The following is a 21538-nucleotide window of genomic DNA, read 5'->3' as shown; positions in this document are numbered from 1 at the left end:
CCGGATGTGAATTTTTCCCAAGATATTATGTTCGAGTTTTGAGTTTCTCATATCAAAGTATTTTTCATGAACAGAGGGTTGGAGGTCCAGCAAGTCGCTGGTTAAAATTGTTTCCAGCACTTCTGAATCGAAACTAACTTTACAAAAATTATTATTATTATTTTTATTATTATTATTATTATTAAAAGAAAGTGGGATTGCATGGGAAGAATATGAATATTAAGACGATAGTGAGTGTTAGTGGTGGCACATCCAAATTGACATTGTCCAAAAATCCATATAAAAATATATTACAAATTTACAATAGAATTAATCACCAGCAGCTCTTCTTTGATATCATCATCTTCATCTACTCCCTGTTTTCTTCTTCCAAATGCCACCCCTACATCTCTTCTTCTAACCAATATTTACACACACTTTTTCATTCTTTTATTTTTTAGATATAATTTTTTTTTATTCTTTAATTAATCAAACACTCTCTTAACTAAATCAGACCTCCTAAATTTTTGAAGGTTACATATTCTTTCAGATCTTTGTGTACTCTGTTTTTCTTTCTCTCATCACAACACAAAAGGTACCCACATGAATATTACTTGTATAATATATATTGAATATCAGTGATCACACAATTATGTATTGAATATTTTGTTAATCTCAGCCAATGATAAAAAGAAATGTTTTCTTATTGTTATAATTATGTACTATCACTGATCACACTGATAATTATGATAACATGCAAGATTTTTGTTCTCAAAACATGCTTTTTTTTTTTTTGTTTTTTGTTTTTTGTTTTTTTTTTGTTTCCTCAAAGAGTGACATGTGACTGATAAATATGACTGATCAAGTGATCATCATCATCATGCATCTTTTGTTATCTATTTAACTTCAATTGATTGTTTATCCAGTTTTATGTTAATATGTTATTATATTATTAGACCACTCTACATTAGAGTAGAGGCAGGGCAGTCTACGTTTCACCTCCTCAATACCCTGTTTTTGCCGTTGTTGTTGATGTTAGTGATTTTATTCTTGAAGAAAAAAATAAATTCAACTTTTAAACTTTGATACTGTTTTGTGGGTTTAGGTACTGATATAAATTGTAGTGATCTGAAAGAAGTTCAATATTCGATTGACGACAAGTTTTCTTGACTGTACTTATGCTTGATTGTTCTTTAGTTGTGCAGACTCTGCACTTATATTTATAGTATTTTAACTGGAACCTGAATGCACAAATGTTTTTGAATTATATTGAAGCAATTGGTTATCTGAATGCAAGTAACATATGTTTAGTCCATGATTGTACATATCATACCGACTCTCCCATGAATTGAGTTGCCGTGTTGTTCACTTGTTTGTGTGTTTAGTTTCTTAATTCGTAGTCGCCTTTTGATGAGAAATATTTGGTTTTACTCATAAGGACAAAACCATTGCTTTCAAGTTTTCGGTATGGACTTTGTCAAAAAAAAAGAAGGGAAAAAGCAGGACTGCAGCATGTTTGCCTTCAACATTGTTTGTGATATTGTATATAGTTTCTAGCAACTTAAGGAATTCACATCAATCTTATAGTTGAAAATAATTATGGGTATTTGAGTTTACTAAATATTAGATATTTTAAAGTTTGCAGGACCTCATAAAGAGTTATGAATCCACAACTAAGGAAAACAAACTCGAGTCTCTGTATTAGCCAACAAGATCAACAAAAGTTGGTATGTATTGAATTCCTCAAGTTTTCAGTATGCTAAATACTTGGCTAAGGAACATTTAGATATAATAACCATAATTCTTACAAGATCATGCATTATGTTAGATTAATGAGTTGCGCATGGCGATTGAGAATAACGATGAGATTAACAAGATTAAGCAGCAACTTGGTCATGACTATTCTAGTCTTTGTTCCGATCAATCAATTTTGAGATTTTTAAAGGCACGGAGTTGGAACGTTAAAAAGGCAGAAAAAATGCTTGAAACATCCTTAATATGGAGAATGAATTACAAACCATCAGAGATTCGTTGGGTAAACTCCTCTTTCGATGAATCTTTACTATTATAGTTCGCTTTCTGCTCAACTTCTTCTAATAATTTCTTCTTTGTTTCATTTCTAAGCTCTTTCCATTCTGAACTGTTAAAAGATCTACTAAAATTATATGTTGATTCTAGTTTAGTGGTTTGTAGAAGCTAAATTTTCATTTTATTTTAGCATCAATGGGACATGTAAAGCAGACATGACCCTTGAAACTAGTCTGGTACTAATGACCAGGGTATGCATTATCGTAACAAAAATAGAATTTACCAGATACACTAGACTAAGAACTTTTAATTTGGGCTTAGTTTACTTGGAAAAATATGTTTCTGGATACATATATCTCCCTTTGCATCCATTTTATTAGGGACTGATAAACATTGCATGTGTGAGTCAATCCAAGGCTTGAATTTGTGGTTACCCGATAGATTCTATTTTAAATTTAGTAATTATATAATGTAGGAACATGTTGCGGCCGAGGCAGAAACAGGAAAAATCTACAGATCAAGTTTTATGGACAAGCAAGGGAGAACAATACTTGTTATGAGACCAAGATGCCAGGTTTCATTTCACATTTCCTGCTTTTTGACTTTTGAAGTCAGACATATCATATCCTAACTTGTTTCTGTTACACTCTTATTTCCATATCCACCTGCAGAACTCAAAGTCAACACGAGCTCAAATAAAGTATTTGGTATATTGCATGGAAAATGCTATATTTAATCTGCCACCAGAACAAGAACAAATGGTTTGGTTGATCGATTTTCATGGCTTTGGTATGTCTAATATATCCATCAAGTCAACAAAGGAAACAGCTCATATATTGCAAGATCATTATCCCGAGAGGCTTGGCCTGGCTATTCTCTATAATCCACCAAAATTTTTTGAACCATTTTGGAAGGTACATACTTTTTTTATGTGGGTTTGGAAACTTATTGTCAAAAAATGTTGATATTTGCTAAATCAACGAATTTACGTTTAGTCAGTTTGACTTCAAGATTGTGTTATTGTAGGTTGTGAAGCCTTTTTTGGAACCCAAAACTGCAAATAAAGTGAAATTTGTATATTCAGATGATCCAAACACAAAAAGCTTCATGGAAAGTTTGTTTTACATAGACAAACTCGAGTCTGCATTTGGTGGGAAAAATACAGCAAAGTTTGACATTAAAATATATGCAGAGAGAATGAAAGCAGATGATGCAAAGAGACTTGCTTTCCAACAAGAAAGCAGCTCCAGTGCAGCATCCTGCCAGGCCTCCACAGTCTCAGGATCTAACCACACGAATGCAGACTCGGATTCTGATGAGAAAACAAAATCACCTGACATTAATGAAGAAGAAGTATTAGCTGAGGCTCAAAAGATCGCAGCATCTGATGGTGCTGGAAGAGGTGCTCGAATCGACCCTTAATATTATGGCCATTTGTAGCGCATTTTCTGTTTTTCACATCAAAGGTTTTGTTTTTAGCTAACCCAATGTCGATGAAGTCTATTTATTTCATATTTTTATACTAATGTCTCAGTTTATGTTTTTCGTGGATCATAATTTTGTTTTTCTATTTAAATATAATGTTGTCGAATTTTCTCTCTCAAAATGGGAGGAAAGGAAAGGGTGGTCGTAAGATTCCAGCTCCTATACATTACGTCAAATGCCCACTGCCGGTAATGCAAAACTGCATCGTATAAAGCTAATAGTTTGCATTTGGCAAATAGGCGAGTAAGCTTGGAGTATATGCAGTGGCGGCTTAAGGTTTTTAGAGGCCTTAAGCGGTGTTAGTTTTAGGGGTCTAGTTCATTAGCATATAAAATAAAAGGAAACAAAAAGAAGGTAGCTAGCTCGACTTATGTTATCGAATTACCAGTAATAAAAAGATACCGATGTTGATGTAAAATCCAATAAGGGTATTACTGCAATGCAAATTATATAATGATAGTTAGTCTAAAGTCCAAACAATAAGTATAGTTTAAAATATTGAGGCCCTATATTTTTGGAGGCTTAAAGTGATCGTCTTGTTCCATAGTACTGTTGAGCCACCTATGAGTATATGTCGTATTGCCACGTGTACTAGATGGAATATAGAATGTATAAAGTCAACTTGGTAAGGTTATGTTTATTATAGAATGACTTGAAGCTTGTCTGAGTTCATAGTTTCTACCTAGCCTTCATCCACACAAAGACCTGATCGTCGTATTGGACACTAAATCAGAGCACGGCAAGTTCCTAGCATGGAATAAGCCTCTCTTTTCATGTGGCTACATTATCTTTTATAAGCAGACTTCATTAATTGAAAACTGTCTCAACCCAAAACTAATGTCAATGACACTTTATATCAATCGTGTTCAAAATTTACAATGATATGAAATGGGTCATAATGTTTATTGCATATACGTTGTAACATATTGCTAAATTACATACCAAGAAAGAAAGAAAAAAGAAAGCAAAATCACTGGTATATTTTTTGGAAAATGCTAAATTTACAAACAACATATAAATAAAACTTTATAAACACATGTGGCATATGACATGGTTAATCAATCATGAGTTGGGACAGTGGTTTGGGGTTTCCCTGTGACCTTTAGGTCCCAGGTTCAAATCCCTATTCAGTAGAAGTAAAGGTGAAAAAGGTGAAAATCCCTATTCAGCATGAGTAAAGGTGAAAAGAAGTAGAAGATGAAGCAGGAGTAAAGGAGTAATCTCAAATACATTGTAACTTATGCATATATATATTTGTATATTGTACTTTGTGTATAAAGACTTATAAAATACAGGTTGATTTTTAGTATATACTTCATTAATGTGGACTTATTTTTAAGATGGGAAATGATTGATAATCCTAACTAAATGGCCTAAAAACCTTCTAACAATAATACTGTGACATTTGTCAAAAGCAAAGAATGAGATTAAGAAAGAGATTAGTGGATGACACTTGTTAAGTAGTTAGGGGGTGTTTGATAGAATTGAATAAAAGAAAATGGAAATGTAATAGAGAATGAATATAGTGGGAAAGAGAATGAGTATTTGGAAAGGGAATAGATTCCGTCGTTTGGTACAAACAGAGAATGAATATATAAAAAATAAAAAATTTTAAATAATAATTAAATTTAATACTTATAACATCACTAAAACCAAAAAAAAAAAAAAAAAAAAAATTTCCATTCCCATCCATTCTCTACATTTTATAGAGAATTGAGGGAATGAAATCGATTCCCACTTCTCGATTCTCTTTCCCATTCTTTATTGTCACCAAACATGAGAAGTCTTTCTCATTCCATTTTCACCATGTTTGGTACAATGGAATGGAAAGGATGGAATGGAATGAGAAACACTTCCCATGTTTGGTTGTAATGGAGAATGGGAAAGAGAATCGAGAATAGGGAATCGATTTCATTCCCTCAATTCTCAATGAAATGTAGAGAATTGATGAGAATGAAAATTTTTTAATTTTTGTTTTGTTTTAGTGATGTTATATGTATTAAATTTGATTATTATTTAAAATTTAGTATTTTTTATATATTCATTCTCTGCTTATACCAAACGACGGAATCGATTCTCTTTCCAAATATTCATTTTCTTTCCCACTATATTCATTCTCTATTACATTTTCATTCTCTTTTATTCACTTCTACCAAACACCCCCTTAGAGTATTAAGAGGATTTATTATTTCCCATCTAAAAATTATCTAGACTTCCGTTGGGGGCTAGTCCATCCACATATATGACTTCCGATGTTTGCCACTAATAGTTTAATGATCTTTCTAGTATGAGTATGGTGAACAAGTCATTTTATTTAGGTTATTGTTTTTTAACTTAGCAGTGATAATAACTGTTAGAATCTAACATGATTCGATTCAAATAAAATTAAATATTCAATTATCTTATAAAACCTATAAGAGCATTAAATATGATTGTTATTGATTTAAGGTTTCTAAAACAAGATATTTGTAAATTATGGGATGAAGATTTCAACTGGAGTTATGCCAAAACCAGGGGAGAAAGCCACCCGAATTTAAAGAGGGTATTAGTGAGAAGATTGTTTGATTAACCTTTAATTAGAGTTAATGACTATCTATTTATAATGAGAGTGTTTATACCTTAACCTTTTGGTGCTTAGTGTGTGCAACAATAGTACTCATAGTTCCAATCACCTAATGAGAAACCATATATAGTATGTGTTTAAAAGTAAATAAGTCCATCATACATTTACTAAGACAGAGATTTCAGTTATTATCAATTATCATATCAAGGAAGAATAAATAATATGATCACCTTAACATGGTTCCAACAATAACTTCTTTAACTTATCATCTTTACAAGTATTCCAATCTTAGTCCTTGAACCTGTGATACGTAGATCACAAAGACCCAACTTGGAAGCAAACAAATTAACGTTGTTCTGAGGGTGAAGCTTTTATCCTAACATTTGCTAATAGAACACAAAAACCTAACTTGTAAACAAGCAAAGAATAGCTTACGTTAGGCACAATACACAATTCCTACCACCAATATCAATCTGCTGCCTCACCATTATACTTTGGTGAAAGTAACACAATCATTCCTAAAATTTGCTTTGTACTGCCCTTTTCTTGAACAGCAACAGCCATTATACTTTCGAAAATTTCCAAAAAGAATAAACGAGATAAGTTGAAAAAAGATGGGTCGGATATATAAGCACAGAGTCTTTTGCATATTTTGATTATACATAACTTCCATAAATATTACAAAACAGTGGTTGCGAAAAAATAAAATAAAATTCCTGACCCAGAATATCATATACGGGTACCTAATATCACACAGAAACTGACATCTTCTATATCAAAAGCAGTACACAGTTTGCTTTTCTACTGCTTAGAAAACGTTCATATATGTTTCACAATATTTGCATCTAATAAGATTCTCTTTGCTACCTATAGATACTCGAAAGCAACATGTATAGCTACTGATCCATGAAGAAAATGGATTGTAAACACGCTCCAATAAAACTGCAATAAACGTCTCGATATTCATAAGCATGAGAAACTGTTTGCATCAATGAAGCATCTCATCTAACTTCTGCCTGTATTTGGCCAAATTCTGTAACAAGTACCGAAAACATACATAAAATTAGATGCTGACACATTAGGGAAATACAAGTAAAAAAGTTTTTCCTATATCATGCCAAGATTTTGACTATCAGTCAAATGTCTTTTTGAGGCTCCAACAATGCCACAATAAAAGAACTAATGCTGACCTTTGTGTAAGCATAAACGCCTGCCTCAGTAGGGGCTGCTGGACTTCCCCTTCTGATGTATTTTTCCTCTTTAGCAATGTAAAGCATAGGTATTCCCGTTGATAGTTCCAAACTTATAACCTAATATATGAAGCATAAGATTTTCAAAGGGAACTAACAGAAAACAATAACACCGATGATATTATGAATATATGTTCTCTCACCTCTTGAGAAGTGAGTTTATCAAGATACATGATGATGGATCTCAAGGAATTCCCGTGTGCAGCAATCATTACATTTTTCCCAGCTCGGAGTTGAGGCTCAATCTGAAACTTATCTTGTTAGATTGGAATGTTCAATAGCTATAAGGACAGCCTGGTAAAAGATAGAAGAAATATGAAATAATATGACTATCTTACCTCTTCTTTGAAGTATGCAACTGCTCTTTCTGCACACATTTCCAAACTCTCGCCATTTGGTGGAGGTATATCATAACTACGTCGCCACACATGAACTTGTTCTTTTCCATATTTATCCGCAGTTTCCTGCTTGTTTAGGCCTTGTAGTTCCCCATACCTAACGAAATAAACGGATTTTAATTGCAAGAAGAGTAAAAAGCTGAAACAGGAACATCAATGACTAGAATAACCAACTTCGATGTATAAAATTTACATTCTTTCATTTAGTTGCCAAGCTGTAACAACGGGTATACACTGCTCTTTTGTTTCTTCACTGAAAATTTGACTCCAAGCATGCGCCTGTTCATTTTCATTGTGCACGACAATAGGTACCTACAAACAAATAAGAACCCTTATCATTCAAACCTATGCATAGAATAAGTAGCCTAAAATGTATCTTTAATGCATTATAAACTTTGTAAATCATCTTATTCAAGAAATTACTCATCATCAAAATGATAACTTTTAGAATCAAACTGACACAAATTAATTATAAAAAACTTGGACAAAAAGTGTTTACCCAACAAGACCCGCCCACCTTTACAGGTACAAACCAGGGTATATCTATTACCAAGAAAGGATTACTTGTTTTGACGTATTAACCAACCAAGCCACTTTGCCACCAGACTAGTAGTGACCAAAGAGATATTTAACTACCTTTTTCCGGCGATGTTGAGTCATAGCAAGCATAGCAGTCATCTGTGCACGAATCAATGATGATGTATATATTATGTTAATGGGTATGTTGCTTATTCTCTTTCCAGCTTCAATGGCTTCCTCCACACCCCTTTTTGTTAAAGGCACGTCAACACACCCCGTGAACAAGTTCTTCTCGTTCCAAAGAGACTCTCCATGCCTAATCAATATTAAAGCGGCTTCACCTGAAATATGAACCACCTTTGAGATTTTTTACACAGAAAACAAGAAAAAATCTATATGGCATATCGGAATCATTTACACGTTCATTTTGAAAAAACTTAACTACTATCCTTTGCATTCCAAAATCATTAGTTATGCCAAGAGCTCAACCGATAATCTGATTATTACAACCTCAAGCGCCAGAAGCAAACCAAATACTATCTTTTGCAGCCTATTCTGTTAAAACTATAATGCTGATTATCGAACTCAACTCGATAGTGAGACAAGCCTTCATTATGATGTGTTGAGTGCTTCAGTTCCATTCGAGAAGATTCAAGAAAGGCTCACGCCCGGCTCGAATAACTCAAAAATATATATAGACAGTATATTCAGTAATAAATCTCATTTCAAATATACAAGCATGCTCGATTTCAGCATGTATTGCTCAAGGGTCAAGACACTCAATAAGAAGTCGTGTAGAGCCCCTATAAACTCGAGCTCAGGTAGCTATATATTAGGAACTTATTTTCATGCTCAGGCACCATAAAGTCTAGTCTCATTAACATTCCCTAATTTCAACCTACCTCTTCTTGCGCATTTATACTCATTACAAAATACTGATACCATTGATTTTGGTCAGCAAGATTTTCCTTTTCCTGTTATTATTGATTGGTACTCTTTGTAATTCATAAATAACAAGACTTCAAACAAATTACATGCCAATAGACATTTGTTTACAATCATGAGGTGTTTGGATGTGTGTTCAACTGATTTTTGTGATCTAACCTTTTTTCATTATTGCTGGTCAAAATAACGTGGATTTGAATAATTATGTATGGTCTGCACTCTTGCCAAAAGGCCCTAATTGTTGACATATATGTTAACTTACCAACTATACCTTACTAATTACTAATATGTGATGATCGGATTTGCATTTGAAAACTGATAATATAACTATTCCGATTTGATTATTCAAGGTCCAATGTTTAGTATAAAATAAGCAATTTCTTACCATCTGCAACATAAATACATAATTGATTAGCCTTAGATGAAAGGCTTTTTATGCCATTTCACAAGACGTTTCTCGCTATTATAACTCTAAACAATAGAAGTAATCCGCTCCCTACTCTCTGGAGCCTGTTTTAATATAATTGTCAATTGATTGTTTGATTCTGATGATTAAATAGCACATAGTCACTTTCAAAATGCACTTCTGAACAACCGTTGGGAAAGAAGAATGTTCTTCAGGGTTGTTTGAAGATTGATAAACATGAAAGTGTAATGAGTTGCAAGCTTCATAGATAAATTTGTATTATACTCTTATCTAATGAGAAAAGAAGTATACTTGATTTCTTTGAAGAGTCCTTATTGGTGCCACTTGATGAAATTGGATTGCTCTCTGGAGTCTGATAAGAGGACAACGATGCTTGAATTGTCCCACAACTTCTGTTTCTGGAGCAATAATCTTCTCTTTTTGATGGGCTGATCTCTAACTTAAAACCTCTTGTGATCAACCTCATAGAAACATTGCCACATTCGTTGTGAAAGGTAGAATTACTGACATACCCAATAGAGTGGAGACTGCCAATGGCTTGGTGAAACGTACTTGCAGACATTCTGAAATCAACAACCATTTATTAGATTCTAGTATAACTGTATAAATCAAAGATTAACCTGTGCAACAGATTCATTCTAGTAAATTCCACTATATTGCATCATTTCCTTTTATGACAAGTATTTTAAAATTACTTTTTGCATGCTATCGTCATTACAAATGCATTGATGTTATTTATTTGAATGCATAAGATTCTTGTTTTTGCTAAATAGTATCTTTCTTAGATATTTGACATGTATCTTTAACTATTTACTAAGTCAGATTTCGCAACTTTAATGCGACAAAGGGATTGGTAGCCTATGTATCCATCTAGCAAAACCCGAAATGATTAAACTTTTGTCATAAATCTCCAGTCAATAATAATCATATCATAAGTAGCAATTCAACCTCATAGTTATAACAAGCAAGAAGAAAGAAACTATACTTCTCATTTCAAAACTAACCCACATTATACACATTATGCTTCAATAGGCTTTATTTTGCTTTTATCAGCGCAACAATCGGAGAGCAAACTATTTGAAGCCTTTCTATAGACAAGCTGCACAATGACTTAGAAAGTTAAGTATGTACTTCTAAACTCTTAACATCATATAACTTATGATTGAGAAAACTTATAGCTATGATAATTCCACCAACTATTTAACACCCGATATATTCCTCCCTTATAAGAGGAGCTAAACTTTGACTCAAAATGTCAAACATACACTCCTGAAGTTTAACTTTCAAACGGTTCAATCTTCTTGTAAGAAATTCCCTAACATGATTAAACTTTATAAAAACGACGGTTTTGCCTATCAAGTAAATGGGGAGAGAAAGTCTTTGACTGAAATATACTTGGTCTAACTAAGGTACCCCACAACCGCTTACGAACTTAACTATGGAGGTTCGAATCTTAGAAATCTTGTGACTAGGCCACCTTGGTGGTGATTTACAGCATAAATTATATCTATTTTGTATCTAGTAATTCATATATTAGTTTGACATAAAGTAACAAAAGTCAACATATGCAGATCTGATTCTAAACTAACACACAGTCATACACATCACAATATGTATAAATAAGTAATATACAACATTTCTACAATACTAGCAACTGGGTGTTACATAAATTGGATTATAGGGCACAAAACTACAAGTACTAATAAATGAGATATATAAATTATTTTCATAATTATAAAAAAAAAAAAAAAAAACTTATGATAAAGTTGACATAATAATAAAAGTGCAGAGAAAAGTAAATGTAGGTAAGAAAAAGAGACATTACATGTTGATATAATTAGAAGAAATAAACAGAATGATCTGGAGATATAATCGATGCACGAAAAGCAAAGAAAGTTGATGGAATTTAAAATGAGGAGTTTGGAGAGATTTTAATGGTGTATGTATATGTATATATGTAATTATGTAAGTATGTATGTATGTATGTATGTATTGGTTTGGTCAAAATTGTGGAGTTGGAGTAAATATGTTGACGGAAATAGGGGAAGAAGAAGGAGACAGGAATGCTGGAGCTTTTTTCTTTTCTTGTGCCAATGCCAACTTCTTGTATGTCCAGTTGGTTTTGTAAAAGGTTAGGTTTGGTAGGTACAGCCTTTGGTAGGTACAGCCTAGGGTGTATGTAACTTTTATTTCTTTCAAACGACCTATTAAGACTATTAGGAGTATCCCGTTCATACTCTCTTTTTTCGTATGGAACGTCCGGGAATGTTTTCGGAACGCCTGGTCTCGGTCCTGGGGGCATTCCACCTTCTTAATTACCGTGCCCCTTCAGATTTGTAATGGAGGCTCAGGCGGTTTCATTTTTGTCTTCTAGCTTGCATAGGTGTACCTTTGGTGTGTCACTTACCATTTAAATGCCTTAATTCGTGTGTCAAGTTTATTTATATATACGAATATATATCGTCTGATTAAAAAAACTATCCATATTATATTTTACAACCAAACCACATTCACATTATTTTTTATATTATTACAACAAACCATACTACATTGTCTTTAAAAAATGAATCCTCTAAACAAGCCTTTTATTATGCACGTTGGATCATCAGACGACCCTGATTTCGATGAAACACAACCTGAACATAGCTATACTTCACCGTCACAAAATAAACCGATGCGCCAAAAAAAAACCAAAATCAAATCCCTTGGAGAAAGAACGAAGGCATGGCTTTGTGTCAAGCTTGGGTTGCTATATCTGAAGACCCCAATTATGGTATAATTTTGTATATTTACATTTATATACATATTTATAAAAATTTATTGTTTTTCTAACTTTTTTTTTTGTAGCCTTGTATCATAAACGAAATTTCTTTTGGTCCGGAGTTTTAGAAAAATATCACAGTATTTTAAATAGAACGTCCTATCGAAGTCTCGATTCGTTGCAAGGGAAATGGTTCAAAATTCGAAATGCTGTTCAAGAATTTGATCGAATTTACAAAGAACTGAGTGGTTCGAATTATCAAACTGATTCGTATGACGATATTATAGTTGGTCTTGCTATCGAGAAGTACGAGGCAACGAATTTAAAAGAATTTGTATTCTTTGAAGAATGGCAGTTGTTGAGGACATCTTCCGTTTGGGAAATAGTGGAAAATTGGGGTTTGAAGGATAGTGATGGTGAGCCGAGTTCTAGTTGAACGGGTCAACAAGGCGAAGGGTCATCACGTGTGGAGCCGTCACATAAGGGCAAATCTAAGGATGAAACAGCCGAACAGATGCTTGAAATTAAGAGAGCGGAACTAGAAACAAATGAATTGAATTTCTTGGCTACAGGCTTATCGCATCTCCCACCGAACCAAATACATGTTTTGGAGGAAAGGAAACGAAAGATTCTTGCCAAATACGCCGACTAGTTGTTTTTCTTAATTGTCAATTTTTTTTTTTTTTTTTTTGCTTTTTATTCGGTACTTTTATTTTATGTTTTATGTAAGGTTTTTATTGTGATGTGTTTTTTATTTAATAAAGAGTAATATCTTTTTTATTTATTTAATAAAAAGTATAATGTTTTATATAATTTATTTATAAAATCAAAAAAATAAATAAAATGGGAATGGGCATTCCCCCACCCCAAGGGAATGAGTGGAATGTCCCTCATGATTGGGCTTGGACACATGTCAAGTATGGAGTGGAGGAGGGGCATTCCATGAATGCTCTACTCCTCCTAGTCTAATACGTGTCCTTGAGGTTGATTAGTCTGGTCGGTATCATGAGACTTTGGTACAAATTGGAAGACAGGATCGTCGCTACCCACCGGTCGGCATACATCGGCAATTAAAATGTTGATCACCGATGTACGACTTGTGGGGGATGATACTGGTTATATATATCGGCAAGATTATGTCGGTTGATTGGAATGTTAAGAGCGTACTTATTTAGGTTTTTTCTATACTTGTATCCTCTTCTCTGTTGCTTAAAAACATTTTCATGTCTTCCCCTTTTGGGAGTTTATTGTTGTTGTCGGCTTTCGTTCTCGGCGTCATTTTTTTGAGTTGCCTACATTTACTATAGATAATCTGTTATACTTCTTTAATTTAGTTTATATTTTCGTTAGTTGATTGTGATTAGCTTGATGGTAGTTTATATGATGTAGCGTTCCTGGAATCTTAGATTCCGATGTAGTACGTGTTGTTGGAATTCAATTTTTAAAGCTAATTGTTGCTGAAATCCAAATAGGTTATCTATGATTATGTGATACCTCATGTTTATCTTGACGCGTCCTTTTGTAAGGACGATGATGATATTCAATTCAAAAGAAAAATCAGATGATTCAGGTCGTATCTTAATACCATGACGTTTCGCACTTCCCATAACTCAATCCCATAATTTGAGCCAATTTATCATTTTTAGTGAATTTGTGACATAATGACAACAAGCTTAAAAAAGTTACGCTCTCTCTTTACCCTTAGAACATATTTGGTAGAGAGAATTCAAGTAAGAGAAATGAAAATGATATAAATTCCTTTGTTTAGTACAATAAAAAAATAAAGGGGCTGAGAAATGGGTTTTGCATTTCAATTTCTTTCCAATTTGTGAAGAAATGGGTTTTGCATACTGAATTTCTTCGTGTTTTTTTCCTTGAGAAATGGCTTTGTCCTTTTATATTGACACTACACGTGCAGTGCACATTTTTCTCAATAAAAAACCCATTTCAATCCCTAACCTCTCCACAAAAGAGAAAAAAACTTGACTTTTTTACTATTCTATGAATCCACCTTAGGCCGGTCACTAAACTGTGTCGACAGCCTCTTCCACGCCTCGTCGACGAGGCAAGGCTTAGGGAGGGAGTCCGTCGACAGGAGCTTCCTTCGACTTGTTTCGTTCGGACGATAACCATTGACGAGGAGGAGGAGCGTGGTGGTGGTGGGACCTTGTTAACGTTAAGTTGTTTTTTTTTTATTCAAACGGCTAGATTTTTTATAAAAAAAAAAAACCTCCTCTATAAAAACCAACTTCTATTCAACCATTCTCATCTCATTCACTTCTTTTCACTCATATATTTTTATACATAACAACACATACTCCTTACATTTTCACTAAAGATGTCGAGTTCCGATGAAGATTCAGTTTCATACATGAGTAAATATACAATAGATGCGGAAATGTTAAACACTTTCGTTACTTTAATCGAAGATGAAGAAGCAGAAGCAGAGAGCTCGAGAATGGCAATCAGACCAAAAATACCGAGACGAACAATAACCAAAAACCATGTGGAAGCCTCCACACGTTTATACAATCATTACTTTGCCCCGCAACCCATTTTTCCTGCCGATTATTTTAGAAGGCGTTTTCGAATGCCGAAAGAAATGTTTCTTCGTATAGTGAACGATATATATAACTTTGACGTCGTACAACCATTACCGCCCCACTTTGCATTCTTCCACAACGCTCCAACTGACGCTGTGGGTCACCCGACGTTAAACATTTTTCAAAAATGTACTTCCGCTTTACGCCAACTGGCTTATGGTTCTACAGCCGACCAGTTAGATGAATACCTCGAAATGGGTGCTTAAACGTGTTCCGATTCGTTGAACTCCTTCTACAAATGTGTTGTTCAATTATATCACGCCGAGTTTTTGAGAAAACCAACACAAGAAGATGTTAACCACGTGACCGCTAAACATGAGGTGGTACACGGTTTTCCGGGTATGCTTGGAAGCGTTGATTGTATGCATTGAGCTTGGAGAAACTGCCCAACGGTATGGCAAGGCCAATACACTCGTGGTGACAAAGGACATCCGACGATTATGCTTGAAGCGGTTGCTTCGTATGATTTGTGGCTTTGGCATGCTTACTTTGGACCCGCCGGTTCGAACAACGACATCAACGTCCTTAATGAATCTGACTTGTTCGACCAGTTTCTCCAAGATAGAGCTCCTGCGGTAAATTTCACCGTTAATGGCCAACAGTTTACAAAAGGTTATTATCTAGCTGATGGTATTTATCCAGAATGGGCTACACCTGTCAAGTCTTTCAAGTGTCCCATGGACCCTAAGACCTCTAAATTCAAACGCTTCCAAGAGTCTGCAAGAAAAGACGTGGAGCGTGCTTTTGGGGTACTTCAAGGCCGATGGAGAATCCTTCAACAGGGTGCGCGTCCATTAAGTATTAACAAAATTAAACGCATCATGTACTCTTGTGTGTTGTTGCACAACATGGTCGTTAAATATAACGGGCGTGCAATCAGTCCTTTGGATTTGGAGCTAATTCCCGATAACCCGCCAACGCGTTCTTGGGACAAACGTGTTGACATTCAGTTACATATGACAGGGGAGTTACGTGATAGGGCGACACACAACCATCTAGGAGGCGCCCTAGTCGAGCACATTTGGAACTTGCCGGAAAACCAACGTGAACGTTGTGTGTATTTTGTTTTTTCTAGTTGTGTTTTTTTAATTAATAATTGTAATATATTGTTTTTTTTTTTAAATAAAGGCATTGTGTTTTTTTTTATTAATGTAGTGTGTTTTTTTTAATAAATGTAGTGTGCTTTTTTAATATTTAATTTTAAATAAATGTTGAATTATTTATTTTTTTTATGTAAATATAAAATAAAATAAATAAAATAAAAAGTGTAGAAGAGGTGTGGAAGAGGGGTTATAGGGAGTTATTGTGGAAGAGGTGGATGAAGAGAGACAAAAGCTGATGTGGCAGTGTGAAAAAGGTGTGGAAGAGGTGGAAGAGATTCTAGCTTAGTATAAGGCCTTACAACATCATCTCCATCGAAGTAGAAATCATGTGGTCTGGGAATCCATGATGGTAACAATGAGCTCCAACATCGAAGTAGAAATTGATACTCCTCGGTAGTAACTTATTTATTAACAAAAGCAAATTAAACAAATCAAAATAGCACCTATCGAGAGATTTTGTAATTCTCAAGCTAATCGGTCCTGGTTCAACTCGGATATTTTAATAAAACTTTTGTTAATATTTACTTGATCTGTGTGTAACTCGCATATACCTAATAATAATTAATAATATGTCGTTGCCACCTCAATATACAACTTTTATCATCTAACGTAATAAATATAAAAAAAAGTAAATGAGTGGAAATTGGTTATAGGTATTTAGTTTTATATCATTAGTATTTTATGATATATATATATATATATATAAGATATTAACACATATATGGTGCTTATAATAATTAAAAAATTTAACCATTTTTGAAAATGGCAACAACGTTATTGTTCAACATATTTAATTTATCCCTCTTTACATACTAAAGGAGGGTTGCTCCGGTTTTACAAAAAGTTGAGTTGTCAGCATAACAACGATGCCACATTGGAAGTATGACGTCGTTGGTGATGATTTTCGTGTGTATTTCACAGTGTAAAGAGTGTGTGTAAGATAATGTGAGGTTTGGGCGGTAAGAGTGTGTGTTAAGAGGGTGTAAAAATGGGCGAGTCTTTTAATTTTTGAAAGTGGAATGAAAAGAGTGGGGGGAAAATGGGGAGTGGACAGACTAAAAGAAAAGATAGTAAGATACTGTATACTCAATTTTCTATTAGGCTTTTTTCTCCCTCTCTCAAAAATAACATACATTCCATAATATATAATCTTCTCATCTTAGATCTTGTTTCTGGTATACAAATAAAACAAGATTTTGATTTTGGAGTTTGATGGGGGTATATGTATGTGTGTGTGTATATATATATATATCTTGATTATTAACAATGGAGGCTTTTATTGGTTTTGAGTTGTGTAGGTTTCTTTGATTTCAGTGACTGCATCAACAAAACAAAGAATGAAAAGTGAAAACCAACCACTTTATGAAAAGTAGACCAATTTTTGATATATCAATAATTCTATTATGGCATTTGAATATCATCAGATTCAAGATGAAGGTGAACTTTCATTACAAGAGAAGACATAAAAAAGGTATTTTGTTTTCCACCATTGTTCTAAAAAAGGTGAAGTTTCTTTCAGATCTAAAGTAATTTTTCTCTTTTTTTTCTATAGATATGAAGTAGTAGATGGAAGAAGCAGGGAGTAAAGAGGTACACAATCACACTGATTCAATATGATTGATGTTTTAGTTCAAAGTGCATATTTGTTTATATGTAAAAGCCACTTTTGTTAAGGCCGATGATGATGATGATGATGATGATGGAGGAAATAAAAATCATAATAACTATGAACAAATTCAACCTAATATCAAGGTATATATGTTTATATGTTATATACTTTGAAATCAATATATATGCTTATTCTTTTCATTAAAGGGAGTATAATGGGTGTTTTAGGTAATGAGCCAAAAAACGTCATTCTTGGAACGAATCAGGTTGGATTGGTTCATTGGTTGTCCTAAAAAACTATTATCTATTTAAAATCAGAACATATCATTATTTATTTTGAATTCCATAATACTAATATAAGTAGTCATCATTGTTATAGTTGGGGTTAATATTGTTTGTCATTTGTTGGGTCAACATTGTTATAGGTGGAGCCACCAGTGCCAAAACATTGTTATTTTGAATTGTTTTATATGTGTTAAAGAACTCTCTTTGTTACTAAAAAGCTATAAAAACAAGTTATGAAAACAATTTTTGAATACTAAAATTTTTATTTTCTATGAGAATAAACTAATCAACTAGTATTAGGATGTTATGTATACAAAAAAATTGCAGAAGTAACGCTTATAGATGTATCATGTAAATTGTTTATAAGTTAACTAAGAACTTACTTTGTTTTGATAGCATTTTAAACGTCATAGTATAACTACTAGTATTTCATTATTTTGGTAATAATTTAGAGCTGTAAGGGTAAAAAGTTCAAACAAACAACCACGAACAAGGTGTGGCACCGTGTGAGGGGTGGTATGGTTGGTGGTCGAGTGCCGAGGTGCCATGTCACAGTCGGGGTTACCCCTCCATACCCCCTGCTCTAAATAACTAGTCAGATGAATGAATTATAGAAAGAGAAGCTACGACCCAAGTAGTAAAATCATACATAAGTCCATTATATCTCTTTTTTTATGTTTGTAAGTTGCAACCCCACTCAGGTCTATCTCTCATTCACTCTACCACATCATCTTTCTCGAGACTTCTCTTCCGCCATTAGTACCTGTGAACCTTTCACTTCATTGAATCAAACTATTGACGAGGGCATGCATACTTTCAACCAAGGGCATGTTAGAAGAAATACTAAGTTTCCAAGCTATTTACCACAAAAAATCTAAACATATTGGTTGCTTGTCTCAAAGTTATAGAGGGCATCTGATACGTGTGAGATAGGTTAAAAGATATGAGGACTTTAGAACATAGAAGAATGAATATGACTTGGATAAAGTTGCCACCACCAAGCCTAACAATCTGATTGAATCTAGGATAAAGTACTTAAACACCACCAAGATTAATCAAATTGGCGAAAGAAGATGTTATTAGTGATAAAGCAGCAACAGCACCACACTAAAAACAGCCAACTATCGACTCCTTTTTAGAGTAAAACACTCGAGGAAAAGCTTTACAAGCTGTTGTATATTTAAAAACTGCTGAAAACTACAACTAGGAAGCCTTAATATATAGACTGGATATTCGAGTAGTTCCCAAGGCAAACATTTAAAACTTACTTGGGAAGATATAATAATATTTGAAAATTAAAGAAAAACATTAATAGATAATTAATACGCATTAGTAGGTTCAATGACTATAGACTTAGATGGGTTTGGTCTGACTTATGGGCTGTTGGGTTGCCATATGATCAGATTCTTCCCTCCAATAGCTTTAAACCCAAATACTCCCTCTATATCAAAATCTGACCCGTTGCAAGTCCGGGTCATTAAGTGGGCCTGTCTTAGACTAACAGAATACTCAGCTGCACCCGCATCAACCTCTCCGGGTTGAGAAGGAATTGCCCTCAATTCTTCCTGTTGTCCATCTTCAAGGTAAGGGGCGAGATCCCCTATATTGCAAGTTGCTGAAACTTTTGAATCTCCCAGTAGATCAAGCCTGCAGGGATTATCTCCAAGACTTTCGAATATCCTGTATGGTCCATCACCCCTCGGCATTACCTAGTTATTTCCTTTTAAAGAAAATGGTTCCTTTCTTAAGTGCGGCCATACGAGATCACCAGGGCCAGATAGAGCCTTCTTGTTATGCTTGTTTACTCCTCTCTTGTGCATGTTGTTGGCATGCTCAATCCTTGTCAACTGTTCACGTATTTTCTGCATATCTTTCGCATGGGTTGCTGTTTCAAACTGTACTTCATTACCCTTAGGAAGGGGCTTAAATTGCACAAGTTGCTCCTGAGTTCTTCCATGTGGTAAAATCAGTAGGAAATACAACTTTGAATTTGTTTGAAAGGAGACAAACATTAGCAGGCAAAGAGCTCTTGCGTTTTTTTGACCCGTTTTCAGCTAAAAGCAAAACACAAACATCTTTCCGTTTGTTAATGGCTTTCCCAATCCGTGTTTTAGTCATGAATAAACTTTTTACAGCCTTGTTACTCAGCCCAAGATCAGTTTTCAGAAGGTATTTTCTTGTCCATGAAAAAAGAGTTGGTATTTTGCTGACCATCATGTAAAACATATCTATCAAACTGCCATGGCCTACCAAGTAACACGTGACATGCATCCATTGGAATAATATCACAAAGAACTTCATCTCGATAAGATTTGCCAATAGAAAAAGAGATTAAGGCTTGTTTAGCTACCTTTACATCGTTTCCATGATTCAGCCATTGAAGCTTGTAAGGATTCGGGTGAGTAGAGGTTGGAAAGTTGAGTTTGCTGATTAGTGTGGTGGATGCAACATTTGTACAGCTTCCACCATCAATAATTAAACTACATACCTTTCCTTGGATGGTGCACCTCGAATGGAATATGTGTTCTCGCTGCGCTTCATTGGAATTTACCTCATTTGCATGTAACATCCTCCTGATGACCAGCAGTTCACCTTCATCAGGTTTGATTCTTTCTTCATAATCATATTCTTCATCATAGATCGGCATCGCCTCTTCCTCTACAAGACTAACCCCTTCAACTTCCTTCAAAGTCATGACTCGCCTATTTGGACATTCAGCTTGAAAATGGCCTAAACCTTGACATTCGAAGTATTTCTTCTTTGGAGTATCTAAAGAAGGACCTTTGCCTTTGTCTTGTCTAGTTGAACTTTCGACCTTTGAAGGATTTGCTGGCATGTGAAAATGATTATTGAAAGAATCACCATCCTTGGTAGATGACTTAAGGGCTATTTTTTCTGCTTTCTTATTCTCAACGTGTTTCTCAATCTTGGAAGCTAACTTGCACACCTCATCAAATGACTAATAAGGTTGCAATTCCAGTTTTTCAGCTATCTCATGGTTTAACCGACCCATGTACCGAGCAATTGTTTGTTCTTGTTTCTCTTGAACACCACTCCGTAGCATAAGCTGTTCAAACTCACAATTATAATCATCAATATCAAGATTACCTTGTTTGAGATTAGCCATCTTAACATAGAGATCTTGTTTGTATGAATCTAGTAAAAATCTTTCCTTAAGCAACTTTTGAGTTTTCTCCAAGACCTGACCTTTGGCTTACCATTGCGTTCTCGTTTGGATTTCACGTTCTCCCACCATAATGAGGCATATTTCTTAAGCTTCAAAACAACAACTTTGTAGCTTTTCTCGTCAGTATACCCCTTGACATCAAAAAGGTTTTCAATGTCATTCAGCCATTTAACAAAATCATCCGGATTTGAACCTCCATACAATTGAGGCGGGTCAGCCTTTACATCCCTTAGATCATCTTTAACCCTTCTTCTTTTGTATGTTGAAGACTGGCCTGAAATATCAGAATTCGAGTCACTTGAGTTAGTTAAGTCATCATCACTGCCACTAGCATACTGAAAATCATGTTGTTTTCTTCTATTGAACCTTCGTAATGGTTCATCAAGTAACCTTGCAA

General features: G+C 34.3%; 3 protein-coding genes across 4 annotated transcripts; 2 read left to right on the top strand and 1 right to left on the bottom strand.

The window, feature by feature from the left end:
• The first annotated feature begins 329 nt into the window (after positions 1-329).
• LOC122608181 (phosphatidylinositol transfer protein 3-like) lies at positions 330-3613 on the top strand. Of its 2 annotated transcripts, none has more exons than XM_043781272.1 (6): positions 330-574; positions 1625-1706; positions 1808-2014; positions 2483-2581; positions 2679-2921; positions 3034-3613. In XM_043781272.1, exons 2-6 carry the CDS (start codon positions 1641-1643, stop codon positions 3427-3429), a joined length of 1011 nt encoding a protein of 336 aa, XP_043637207.1. In that variant the 5' UTR covers positions 330-574; positions 1625-1640; the 3' UTR covers positions 3430-3613. The 2 variants fall into 2 exon arrangements, with proteins under 2 accessions (XP_043637207.1, XP_043637206.1); XM_043781271.1 differs by having other exon boundaries at positions 1618-1706.
• Positions 3614-6683: 3070 nt separating this feature from the next.
• LOC122607868 (2,3-bisphosphoglycerate-dependent phosphoglycerate mutase 1-like) lies at positions 6684-11750 on the bottom strand. The gene is made up of 8 exons (XM_043780938.1): positions 11420-11750; positions 9886-10157; positions 8340-8563; positions 7897-8015; positions 7644-7800; positions 7449-7550; positions 7246-7365; positions 6684-7088 (listed from the first exon to the last, which is right to left on the bottom strand). Exons 2-8 carry the CDS (start codon positions 10154-10156, stop codon positions 7044-7046), a joined length of 1038 nt encoding a protein of 345 aa, XP_043636873.1. The 5' UTR covers position 10157; positions 11420-11750; the 3' UTR covers positions 6684-7043.
• Positions 11751-15398: 3648 nt separating this feature from the next.
• Positions 15399-17647, top strand: LOC122609104 (protein ALP1-like). Its single transcript, XM_043782164.1, has 2 exons — positions 15399-16015; positions 17614-17647. Exons 1-2 carry the CDS (start codon positions 15399-15401, stop codon positions 17645-17647), a joined length of 651 nt encoding a protein of 216 aa, XP_043638099.1.
• Positions 17648-21538: the final 3891 nt, after the last annotated feature.

Source organism: Erigeron canadensis, chromosome 7 (assembly GCF_010389155.1).
Source record: "Erigeron canadensis isolate Cc75 chromosome 7, C_canadensis_v1, whole genome shotgun sequence".
NCBI classification, from domain to species: domain Eukaryota; kingdom Viridiplantae; phylum Streptophyta; class Magnoliopsida; order Asterales; family Asteraceae; genus Erigeron; species Erigeron canadensis.
Note: the sequence above shows the minus strand (reverse complement) of the source record. Positions and strands in the feature narration are given on the sequence as shown.